This window comes from Bos mutus, chromosome 6 (genome assembly GCF_027580195.1).
Source record: "Bos mutus isolate GX-2022 chromosome 6, NWIPB_WYAK_1.1, whole genome shotgun sequence".
In the NCBI taxonomy this organism is placed as follows: Eukaryota; Metazoa; Chordata; class Mammalia; order Artiodactyla; family Bovidae; genus Bos; species Bos mutus.
The window spans coordinates 30,016,650-30,029,501 of NC_091622.1; the positions used below are offsets into that span (position 1 = coordinate 30,016,650).

Genomic DNA, 12,852 nt, shown 5'->3' on the forward strand with positions numbered 1-12,852 from the left:
AGACCACTCAAATGTCCCATGATTTTTCAGTTGATTTTGTTGGGGTTAGCTATATAACTGTCAAAGACTAAACATAATAAACATTAAACATAATATGCTCATGAGAGTTTACTAGCACAGAACAGAACTATTACTTGCTTATAATTTTAGAGGCCATGTGACGTGACAAACTCATATTGGGTTCATTTTCCTCCAAAATCCCTAGTTTTTCAGATATTTATTTTTGATAACTTTATCCCACTCCTCCCAATATGTTCAAGAGGAGCAAATGATTTGATCTAAACTGCACATAACCATATCAAATTTCTTTCCTTCCTTTAAAAAAAAAAACAAAACTAGATTTGGTCCATTTTCCTACATGTCAATATATTATTGAGGAGGATCTGGTATGAAACATACTTGCTATACCTTCCTGCTTCATATTAGCTACAAATTAAGGCAGTCAGCTGTAGAAGGGGTCTTCATCCAAGCCACTGACTCATCTCCAAACAATGTCCTTTCATTAAACTCCTTCAACCTGTTATGAATCTACTTGATAATCATTAGCATCATTTTATCATTAAATTCAAGACGATCATAAAAGCTTTTGATAACTGTTAAAATTAAGATCTCCCCCAGTCTATCCAAAATGGGTTAATTGGGTGTGATCTGTTTCTTTAGAACTTAATTCTGGGTCACAGCAATCCTGCCCTCCTCGTCTCAGTGCTCACTAGATGGTTTTTAAGAATGCTTTCGAGGCCTTTTTTTTCATGTGACCTCAAGCTCAAACTAATTTATAGTTTAGAAGCAGACCTTTTTCCTTTTTAAAACCTAGCACCATATTTTCTGTTACCAGTCTTCTACTTTCTTCTCCATCCTCCAGACTTTAAAAAAAAATTATATTACTTAGCAAATCCATAAGTTCTCTAAATACTTAGTCTTTTTCTCTCAGTGATTTATAGCCTATTTGTTGTTCAGTCCCTCAGTCGTGTCCAACTCTTTGTAACCCCAAGGACTACAGCATGCCAGGCTTCCCTGTCCTTCACCATCTCCCAGAGTTTGCTCAAACTCATATCCATTGAGTCAGTGATACCATCCAACCATCTCATCCTCTGTCATCCCCTTCTCCTCCTGCCTTCAATCTTTCCCAGCATCAGGGTCTTTTCTAATCAATCAGTTCTTCGCATGAGGTAGCCGAAGTATTGGAGCTTTAGCTTCAGCATCAGTCCTTCCAATGAATATTCAGGACTGATTTCCTTTAGGATGAACTGGTTGGATCTCCTTGCTGTCCAAGGGACTTTTAAGAGTCTTCTCCAACACCACACCACAGTTCAAAAGCATCAATTCTTTGGCTCTCAGCCTTTCTTATGGTCCAACTCTCACATGCATACATGACTACTGGAAAAATCATAGCTTTGACTAGACAGACCTTTGTCAGTAAAGTAATGTCTCTGCTTTTTGATACGCTGTTAGGTTTGTCACAGCTTTTCTTCCAAGGAGCAAATGACTTTTTACCCTTCATGACTGCATTCACTATCTGCAGTGATTTTGGAGCCCAAGAAAAGAAAGTCTGTCCCTGTTTCCATTGTCTCCCCATCTATATGCCATGAAGTGATGGTGCCATGACCTTAGTTTTTTGAATACTGAGTTTTAAGCCCATTTTAGGGATTAGGGAGTACCTTAAGAAAAACTTCCTACCTGGGCTTCAATCTTCTCCAGAACATAAACAAACATAAACTTCTTCGGTATTTATTTCTGGGTTTGAGTGATTTTTGTTTGCCTGTTAATATCTTTCAACAACCAGCATTTATTATTTTAATAATAATCCTTGACAATGTTTTATTTATATATATATATATACACACACATTAAACATTTTTTAATCTCTTAAATTAACACTGGTTGTTTTATCTTTCACATTTAGATGACTATTATGTGTATGTACATTTTCTTAACATGTTTGTGGTACTGCTTCAATATCCCTACTTGTATCACTGCTAAGAGATCTGATGATATTAACAAGAGATATTTGATTCCATTGCTGTAAGCAAAGGGTAAGTTTGAGTACACCAACTTCGCTTAAAAGTCTTGCTTCTTTGTATCAAAACTTCCAGTTTACCCATTATCTGAACAGTGATATACAACCACCTGAAGCCATTAAAATCTTTCAGAAATTTATCCTCAAACATTTTTCCTATCCTAGAATTATTAGGATATTAGAGTAATAAATATGTGAAAAGATAAAATACATATGTAACACTAACTCAAAAATTGTTGAGGTGTTGTCCTAGCTTGAACATAACTTTAAAGAAATGATTACAGAGTCTTCAGAAGTATTAGATTAGATGTATTGGGAGATGAACACATATCAAAATTGGACAAAGAAGCAGCACTCAATGTATACCTGTTAATAGATATAAACAAGAGAAATACAACAGAGAAAATATAGACAATTAAGATTGCTCATAAGAATAATGTAACTTGAAAACAGAGTTCTTTAATTTGACTAGGAAGAAGAAAATTAAGACATACCTGAATGTTCATACCTATCATATGTTTTATGCTATACTATGCAACAAATTATTTCAATTTCCTTTTATAAAATCCCTGGTAGCTCAGCTGGTAAAGAATCTGCCTGCAATGCAGGAGACACCAGTTAGATTTCTGGGTCACGAAGATCCACTGGAGAAGGGCTAGGTTACCCATTCCAATAGTCTTGCCTGGAGAATTCCATGGCAGAGAAGCCTGGCAGGCCACAGTCCATGGGGTCACAAAGAGTTGGACACAACTGAGAGACTAACACATACCCATTCCAGTATTCTTGGGCTTCCCTGGTGGTTCAGACAGTAAAGAATCTGCTTGCAATGCGGGAGACCTAGGTTTGCTCCTGGGTTGGGAAGATCCCCTGGAAAAGGGAATAGCTACCCACTCCAATATTCTGGTCTGGAGAATTCCAGGGACTGAATATGTATAGTCCATGGGGTCGCAAAGAGTCAGACACGACTAAGCTATTTTCACTTCACCATCATAATAAACACACCTTCACATAAAGGTAGAAAAACTTGGGGTTTTGAAACTTTCAATGCAATGGAAACATGTAAAACTGAATGGCAGTCAAAGATAGAATATTAAGTCTTCCATCATTGGGAAGACTATTATCATTACCCTAATCTTTTTAAATTATAATTTCTTTTGAATTAAAAAAAGTAAGCAACACTGAATTTTAAGAAAATAAGTTCCTTATATTTTCTTGTTTAATTCAATAAAATAATTTTGAACTATTTAAGGTTAAGAGAAAAGAATTTATTGAAACAGCATCATAATAGAAGCACTGCTAGTCTGATAAAACTTCTAAAGAACTTAGTGCACATTCTGTACTTTGAAAGTCAATGCTTGCTTATTACAAACACTGATTTTCATGAAACAACTTCATAAATATTAGTCTTCACATTTAAATTTGGAAAAAGTATTCAAGTATTTCCATAATTATACAGAAAATTAAACAATCTGTGTGTGAAAACAGAGTACATGGAACTATGTTTCTTGCTTCAATAATATACTTTTCTCACAAGGAGCTCAAGTGTAGTAATTACTTATGTTCAATAGATGGCGACTTTTACATTATAGTCATCAAACCAGTATCTGCATGTGTGCTGTGCTGTGCTTAGTCATTCAGTCGTGTCTGACTCTTTCCAACCCCATGGACTGTAGCCCGCCAGGTTCCTCTATCCATCGGATTCTCCAGGCAAGAATACTGCTGTGGGTTGCCATGCCCTCCTCCAGGGGATCTTCCTGACCCAGGGATCAAACCCAGGTCTCCCGCATTGCAGGTGGGTTCTTTACTGTCTGAGCCACCAGGGAAGCCCATAGGACAATATAACCAACTAGTAGAAAATGAAAGGAGATAAATTACAAACATCCCATATTTTGCAATAGACAATAATTACTATTTGGTTATATACCCATTTTTGAACCTGTGGTCTTTTTTTCCAGGTTAACACAATACTTTGCAGGAATGCATATGATAATATTATCAGCTAAGCAATTCTATCTGGTTATTAATGTTCCATTTTTGCTTTTAAAAATTAGACTGTGCTGTGAAAGTCTTTGTGTTCTGCGTTTTGGGACAAACCTGATTTTAACCTCATGAAAACATGTGAGATTATGAGCCAAGGAAATGATTCCTAATTTCTTTGTGTATTTTTTAAATAATAATTTTAGGTAATTTACTCAAATGACACATGTCCTAATAAGAATATACAACAGAGTCCAGCATATTTGTGAAACAGCAATAATGAAGACATGCCCAGGTTAGCAAACTGTGTTTCTTCATTAATCTATTTCTACACTTTCACTGCTGAGGGCTGGGGTTTAATCCCTGATCAAGGAACTAAGATCCCACAAGCTGAGAGGCTAAATAAATAAATAAATTTTTAAAAATCTGTTTTATGTGGATCCTGTGAATATCTGTGAACAACCTAGAATGTTTTAAAAACTTGCTGTAAATTGAGCCTGTTTGGAAAAATGTATGTAGGTTCTGCTGTCTAAATTTTCAATGAATGTACAAAGGCGACAAGTTTCTGTTTAAGAAGTAACATCTGTTCTGATGGCCTTCAACTGAAAATCACAGGGATGTAGTTAGTACCAAGGGACAGTCTGGAAGATTTTTTCCCCCCATAACCACTTCAGTTCTGTGTAATATAACTGGTGACTGGAGTTTGAACTGTTTTCTATCTAAAGGGAGAGGCAGTCACTCTTCCCTTGGCGAGTACATTTAAGTCTTTAGAAACTGGGAAACTACGTCACACATTAATTCTTCAGCATAATCTGTGAAAAATCAGAACCCGTCATTACCTGAACAAGAGAGAGAGAAAAAACAAAGACTAATGAAAGTATGTTTTGGTCATGATAATTTTAGGAATCTTTTTTGCTAAACTAAAATACTACTTGGTGGTGGTTTGGTGGTTTAGTCGCTAAGTCGTGTCTGACTCTTGCGACCCCATGGATTGTAACCTACCCGGCTCCTTTGTCCATGGGATTCTCCAGGCAAAAATACTGGAGTGGGTTGCCACTACCTTCTCCAAGGGATCTTCCTGATCCAGGAACAGAACTTGGGTCTCCTGCATTGCAGGCAGATACTTCACTGACCGAGCTAGGAGGGAAGCCCTCAAAATACTACTTTGTACTTATTTATATAGACCTATGAGAGTGAAAGTGTTAGCCCCTCACTCTTGTTGGAAGCTTTACCACGCTATGGACTAGCCTGGCAGGCTCCTCTGTCCATGGAGTTCTCCAGGCAAGAATAATGGAGTAGGTAGCCATTCCCTTCTCCGGGGGATCTTCTATACATGCATAAAAAATTTTAAATTTTTAGAAAAATATTTTACTACATATAGTAGAAACTGAGAAAATAGTGAGTCAAGAAAAATCATCCTTTGTATGGTGCTTGACACAATGTATTTTAGGTATATGATTCTAAAAGAATTAACTTTAAATAAAATTTTCTATGGCCTTCAATAATTCTCTATTATGGTCAGCCACATATTAATATTAGCTTTCAGTACATCTGATAATATGGAGGCTGAATTTTTTTTTAAATTAGTGTTTTAGATTATACTTTTAACTTGAGACATTTCCTTCGTAATGATAAAATTTCTGTTGGCTTTTCCAATCAGAGCACTAAGCATTTCACATGCCTATTTCTAACATTAGTCATGTATTGTCACCTCACAGGAGTCATGGAGTTATTCATGTTAAAACAGACCAAAACCAGAAGGGAACATGGATTAACAAACAAATGTTCATTTAATATCTTCCACAACTATTCAACAGATAATAACAAGGGAAGAGCATCTACTTTTGCCAGTTAGATTGCCCAAGCAAAACAATTCTCCTTCCAAGCAGCTTAGGTATGGCTCTCCCTTATCCTCACTATATTCCTTGATATTTTTATGAAGCTTTGACCTTATTCTGAATTTTCACGCAAGTAAAAGTTATGTAAAACCTGTTGCAAACAATTTCTCTAAAACTGAACAGAGAATTGGAGGAATATGCAATTATATATAATTGGTACCATTAGTTATTGCTAATTAGAGCCAAATCCGGGGGTGGTGAGGAACACAAAAAGCTTGTGTTCAAGGAGCTTACACTCTAGTTATGGATATAGGACATGGAGACAAACACTTAGTATGCCGGTCAGAAAAGGACGATCACAACAGAGGTAACAACAGTACTTCAACTGGGTCTAAGTCAGTGACTTTACTTTAGAGTAGCTTTTTCTAAATGCTAATTTGTCAAAATGAATATTCGTATAGAAAGGCAGCTGGTGTGTATTATGGACTGAATTGTGTCCTTCCTCTAAATTCACGTTGAAGCCCTAACACCTAATGCAACAGTATTTTTGAGACAGGGTTTATAAGGAGGTAATTAAGGTTAAATGAGGTCATGACAGTTGAGGTTCTAATCCAAGATGACTGGTCTCCTTAAAGAAACACAAGAGACAGGCACCCAGAGCTCGCGCTTTTCACTAGTCCACAGAGTAAAGGCCATGCAAGGACAAGAGACAAGCTGGCCAGCTTTCAGCCGGACATGGCATGCCGCAGCAGACACCTACCCTGGAGCACCTTGGTCTTGGACTTCTAGCTTTTGAAACTGTGAGAAAATTAATTTCTGTTGTTTAAGTCATCAGGTCTGGATATTTTCTTATGGCAGCCTCAGCGGACTAAGTAGTTCACTAGAGATGACGTTTACACTGTAAGCACCCACTTGCAAAAAGAATTTGTTTATTTATATACAGTTGCCCTTGAACACACGAATCTGAACTGCACTGGTCCACTTACAAGTGGATTTTTTTTAACTAAATACATACTGTAGTACTACCCAATCTATCTTGGCTGAATCCAAGAATGCGGAACCACAGAAAAGGAGGGCTGACTGTAAAGTTATCTGTGTATTTTTTACTGTACAGGAGGTTGGCACCCCTAACTCCCTACACTGTTCAGAGAACAACTATATTTATATACTTAAATATTTATATTTACATATACATTTATGTATAAATGTCTAGGAAGAAACAGCATGCCTATTAGAATGCCTATTCCCTTCAATTTATGTTTCACTAAGACTTTTGTATTCAAGGAGCTCAAATTCTGGTTGGAGATGTAGGATATGTAGACAAATATCCGTAACACAAATTAGAAAAGGAAGTGGGGTGGGGAGGCACTGTGGGTTAGAACCTGTGGCTACAGCGGCAGGTAAAATAAGATCTTGGAAGAGAAACATTTGCACTCGCCCCACTGTTCTCAGTGGCATTCCACTGGTCTTTTGGGAAGATGATGCTTGGTTCTGTGGAATTATTCACAGCACTAGAAGACACTTCTTCCCTTGGCCCCCCAGTAGCACCCTCCTGTCCTTGTGAGATCTCCGTTTATCTCATACATTTCCAAAGGCCATTCAGCTGCAGTATCCCTCCCAGGAGAGAAGAATTAGAGGTAAATTTTTAAAGATGTCCCTTGTGGCTCAGCTGGTAAAGAATCTGCCTGGGCTGGTCCGAAGGTAGTGAGTTATCTCAATTGATTGTTCACAGTCAGTTACAGATCGAACTCCTCATTCTACTCTTCCCCCCTTCTCACTACTGCACTTGACTAGTCTAAAAAAAAAAAAGAAAGAAAGAATTCTGCCTGTAATGCAGGAGACCTGGGTTCGATCCTTGGGTTGGGAAAATTCCCTGGAGAAGGGAAGGCTACCCACTCCAGTATTCTGGCCTAGAGAACTCCATAGACCGTATAATCCATGGGGTCGCAAAGAGTCGGACACGACCAAGTGACTTTCACTTTCACACTTTAAAGACGTAAAGGAAACAGCAGAAGTGTTCAAATAAAACGTATTATGTGGCTAATACATTTGATTCTAAAATGTTCCATATGGAAAATTATAAAAAATTTATTAAGTACTGTTTATTAGTTACAAGATCTTATCACATTTATTCAGTTAATATTTTTTTGTTTTGAAGCTTATTTCACTAATTCATTCCTATAGCCCTGATTATATCTGATTACTTTCTCTTTTTTTTTTTTTTTTGCCAGTAAACCTGCTTTATTTCAAGGATAAAAAATAAAACACTACAAACACTAAGGTAGGAAATAAAAGTTATTTATAATAGAAATACCTTTACCTACTTATTACTTCCAGGGTATTTCTGATGCAATTGGCAAATAGACATCCTTTCCTCAAGGCAGAGAAAAGTAAACATATCTTTGTTTTGAATTCCACACGTTTCAGGGTGCCCTAAACTGATCTTTCACTAATGATTTCCCTAAATGGTGTTTGTAATCTGGTCTGTGATGTAAAGAGAAGTAATGAGAAGTGTCCCAGAACGAACGATGAGAAGGTGAAGACCAGAACCACACTGAAGAGAACAGATACAAGTGAGGGTCAACCTGAGATGTAACAGAGCTAGCATGTACCCTCCAGTTCAGCCCTACCTGTGCTACGACAGCCAGGCTTCCTCCCCACCCTCCCTCCAATCGCTTCACTGCCGGTGGGCAGCTCCAGGAAGGCTTGGAACAAGCGATGTCTGCAGCTGCAATGATGTGTGAAAACCAAGACAGTTTTTCACAGAGGACTAAGCTGTCAAAGTCATCACTAAAGTATGAACAGGGCATTATATGCCACATTTCTATACGTAAAAGTTCTGTTTTTAAGTGACTTTATGTGTGTTCTGGGGCATTCTGTTCCCTACAAATACATTACAAGATACATTAGTGTCTCCCTTTTTTCATCTTCAATAGATCTCAATGGGAAATGCATTACATTGATCAGGGCTGGCACTAAGTATGTGGAGTAAACTTTATTTAGAAAGTTGATTACCTCCCTGATTCTTCATTTCCTAATTTTACTTGAAAGTGTTCAGGTATGATAATCACCTTTAAACTTCCCATATAAAATGCTGTGGGCAAAAAAATAAAATAAAATAAAATAAAATGCTGTGGACAGTATTGGGAACACATTTTATTTGTCTATATGGATTAAGAGTTATGTTTTGTATCATGCTTCCCCCCTCACATACCACATTCTGGCCACACTGTTCTTTCTGTTTTGTATACTTGCTCTGCTTCCTTCCACTTTGGGGTTCTCACACTTGTTTCCTCTGTCTTGAGCACTCATCCCAAGTCAAAAAATCACCTGGCTGACACCTTTTTCCCCTTCAGGGAATGCCATTAAGGTCATCTCCTCAATGTGTACATGTGTGATAAGGCGCTCAAGTCACGTCCAACTCTTTGCCAGGCTCCCCTGTCCATCCAAACAATTTAAGTGATCCCACCCTGCCTAAACCAGATTTCCTTTATATTAACTTACTATCTTGGTAACTTAATTATCACAGATGATCTTGTTTACATATTTATCTGCTATTGACTCCTAAATCCCTAGCACAGGGTGCTATGTGCTAGGGATTCAAGTATTCAGTAACTACTCATGTGAAAGAATGAAAGTAGGCAACAAATAAATATTTAAAATTTATAATATTTTAAATATACACTGGCAACTACAACAATTGCAAAATTATTTGGGGAAATCAATTCATCCCACATTTCTGAAAAACAAAAACATGAATAAAAGAAAACTCTCTTAACATCACAACTTTTACTAAACAAGCTCTCTAGGACTGTTTTTATCTGAGTTTTCCCAAAGGGCATAAGAATGTACAAAATGAGTAGGTTTCTGTTTCCACAAATAATTGTTTTTCAAGGTATTAACAACAAAAAAAAGATTGACTATGTGGGAGTCATTCTAGCTTCTGGCTGTTAAAATATTAAAAGAAAAAAATGGTGAAAATTCTTAAAAGTAACATTTCCAATTTTACATGAAAAACAAGCCTGTTGATAAAGAAAGTCTGTTGAAGAGAGGCAAACAAAAACAAGCTATAAATTAGGTCACTAGACTTACAACAATATTTTTGCAAGACGTTTTTATAATTTTTGGCTAGCTTTTAAGCTTGGAATATAAGATGTCCCAGGAGATTAACTGAGCACAGGAATTCAACCTCTGACAGGGTCAAACAGAATGTCCTTTGCGATCCTGGCTGAACATTTACCCGCATACTCATGGATCATTCCATTTATCTAAATCTATGGTTTCAATGAGACATTATTTTATTTTTAATTAGGTATGGTATTAAAACTCTAATTTTCAATGGTACCTATTTCAAGTTATATGGTTTTACATAAACATGTTCTCTTTTTTTTTATTAAGGGAAAATTATTTTATTTACCTAAAATTCTCTTTCTAGTAGCTCTTTCTCTTAACTCTGAAGTTTATTCTAGAAATCTGATTCTTTTAAGATACCATGTTTACTCTAGACAAGACCATTCACTTTCACAAGAATTTTTTCTTCAAGCATCATCTCCTGAGATTAGTGAAGAATTATAGGGTATATGAAAACATGGCCTAAGAAAATATGTTTTCTTATAGAAGCCAGAGACACAGTAGCAACTGGGACTGATGTCAGAGACATAAAATCATAAGCAGTATCTGAAGAACTGATACAATTAAAAGAAAGAAAAGTACTGTAGTACAAATGAACACAGATAAATCCTAGAATTATTTTTAAAAACACATTTGGCATGCCAAATTTTTTTTTTTTTTTTTTGGTTGTTACAACTCTTTTTTTTTTTCTTTAATAGAAAATTATTTAATTAGTATACATGTGTTATTTTAAACAGTAATCACTAACTGAAATTAATGTTAGTTTCTCCAAATTATGAGGCAGTTTCTCTATCCTACAATGACATTAAAATCAAGAATACCTGGAAAAATAAAAATGGAACCTTGATTGAAGACAAAGATGCTTCAGCAATAATTTTCACACAAAGCCTAGTTCTATGTTGTGCCCCAACCTATTCTTACGTGTTTCTCACAAAAGATGTTATATAAAATAATGTAACAATGCACAGAAAAAATATGTATCTTTGTCATATTCTATGCTCACATTTTAGCAATCTCAAAAAATTAAAAAAACATATTCCAAATTAAATCAAGAGAAATACTTATTTTACCCAAGTGGTACTGTAAAGTCTAGAGAGTTTGTTACTGACTTCAAGGAAACAGAAAACAACTACAAAGCTAAGTTAAAGGCAACTTTATTACAATACTTTTCCAAACTTCAAAACGCATTCATTATTGAATTTAATCTAATATATAATACATTATATTACAAGATAGAAAGCATTTCTGGTCAGATATTTAGCGTGCATGTTATCTCCCAAAACAGAGATTCCTAGAAAGAGCAACAACGCACAATTATTTATATCACTAAGGAAACTATTTCTCTGATGTCATGTAAAGAATCATTCATATTGCAATTTATTTTATGTTCATTTACCCTGTTTTAGAAATAAAGCAAAGCTATCTTGTCTACATGTTACTAGTTAATACCTAGAAGTTGTTTATACCCTAAATGTATCCACCAGCTTAGAGATACTTCCTTTGGTAGAAAATAGGATTTTTAAACTAACCAACCAAAAGAGCACTTTATTTCCCCACTGCAAATAGAAGCAGAAATCTCTTCTTTCCTTTTTTTAGGAGCCAAATCTGGGCCTCCTGCTCTTCAGACAGCCATCCTCAATAGCTCTTCCTTTAAAACATACCCAAATTATAACAAACTCTATTTATTCTAATAAAGTCATTTCTATTTATCTTGCCTCTGTATTTGCTTACTTAGAAGTGTTTACAACCTACTCTGAACATTACATAATAATGAACTTTAAAGTAACCTTGGGAAATGTAATAAGATAAAGAAAATATTTTCCCAGTTACACAAGGACATTATTTTCACTTAAGCTTCAACCAACCAACCCAATTGCACTTACGAAAAGAATTCCTTTTCCAAGGTTACTCCCATAAAAACAATAAAAACACATGTAAATCCATTGAATCAGTCTAGCTCCTTACTGTTCTCTCTTGGTTTAACATTTGTGGGCTACCAAATAGCACAAAACATGTTCATCCTCCTCGTTTTCGAAATAGCAGGAAATGGTTAGAAAAGTATAGAAAGGTTCTATTTTTTCTTTCATAAGGCAAATTTAATACAGATTAGGCTAAGAAGTTGGAGAAAAAGAACAAGTGAATGAAAAGGTATGTGCTGCCTGCTGGGGGAGGGGGGGCAAGCCTCAGAAATCACTGTACGTTAAGAGCACGTGCTGAAACTTCATGGTGCCAGTCACGTAATTTTGTGTATTTGGGACTAAAGACGTGAAGGGGTATCTTTTCCCTGTGGAAATAAAAAGAAAAGAAAAAAGAAAAAGAGATTGATAGAAGAGTTGTAAGAAAGAGAAAGAAAAGTTTCTACATTTAGATCACCATGCAGAAAACATGCCTTCTAAAAGCTTAGTCTCACAGAGCTGTTTGATTTAATAGCAAAGATTTTAAGGGTAGAGCATTTTTAGAAATATGGAAATTAATCTATAGAGCCCTCTTGGAAACTTCAATCTTTGTTCCCCAAATGAAGCAACTGCAAGACACATGAACTCATTCACAGAGATCTGCAGTGTTAGCAAAGCACCCCCAAATATACCCTTCTGCCCACTTACTTCAATACTGAAGAAAACAGGCCACAAACAAAAAATTCAGACATTATCAACTAAATTAAAAACCTCTAAATCGTGTATTTAAGTACCACAAAAGGCACCCAAGTTAAGCCCCTAGTTGTAAAGACAAAATGCCATATTATTCCTTTGAAAAGGTGGAAAACAAAAACAGAGACCATTCATAAAAGGAAAGCATTCAATTTACCAAAAAATGCACCACTTACTTTGCTTTCTTTGTATTATCAGCTTCAGACTCTTTCACTGAAATAAAATAAGCAATGTCCAATAT

At 35.9% G+C, this 12,852-nt stretch overlaps 1 protein-coding gene across 7 annotated transcripts in view; it reads right to left on the reverse strand.

Annotated features, from left to right (window-relative positions):
* The window catches only part of PDLIM5 (PDZ and LIM domain 5), a 230,660-nt gene that overhangs the window by 72,652 nt on the left and 145,156 nt on the right, over positions 1-12,852 (reverse strand). For 5 of the 7 annotated variants that reach the window (XM_005907861.3, XM_005907867.3, XM_005907865.3 and 2 more), the window contains one exon: positions 12,788-12,824. In XM_005907861.3, the coding sequence (XP_005907923.2) occupies positions 12,788-12,824 (37 nt within the window). Of the gene's footprint in view, positions 1-11,101; positions 12,248-12,787; positions 12,825-12,852 lie in introns of those variants that run through there. The other 2 variants (XM_005907869.3, XM_005907868.3) reach the window with 1 other exon arrangement.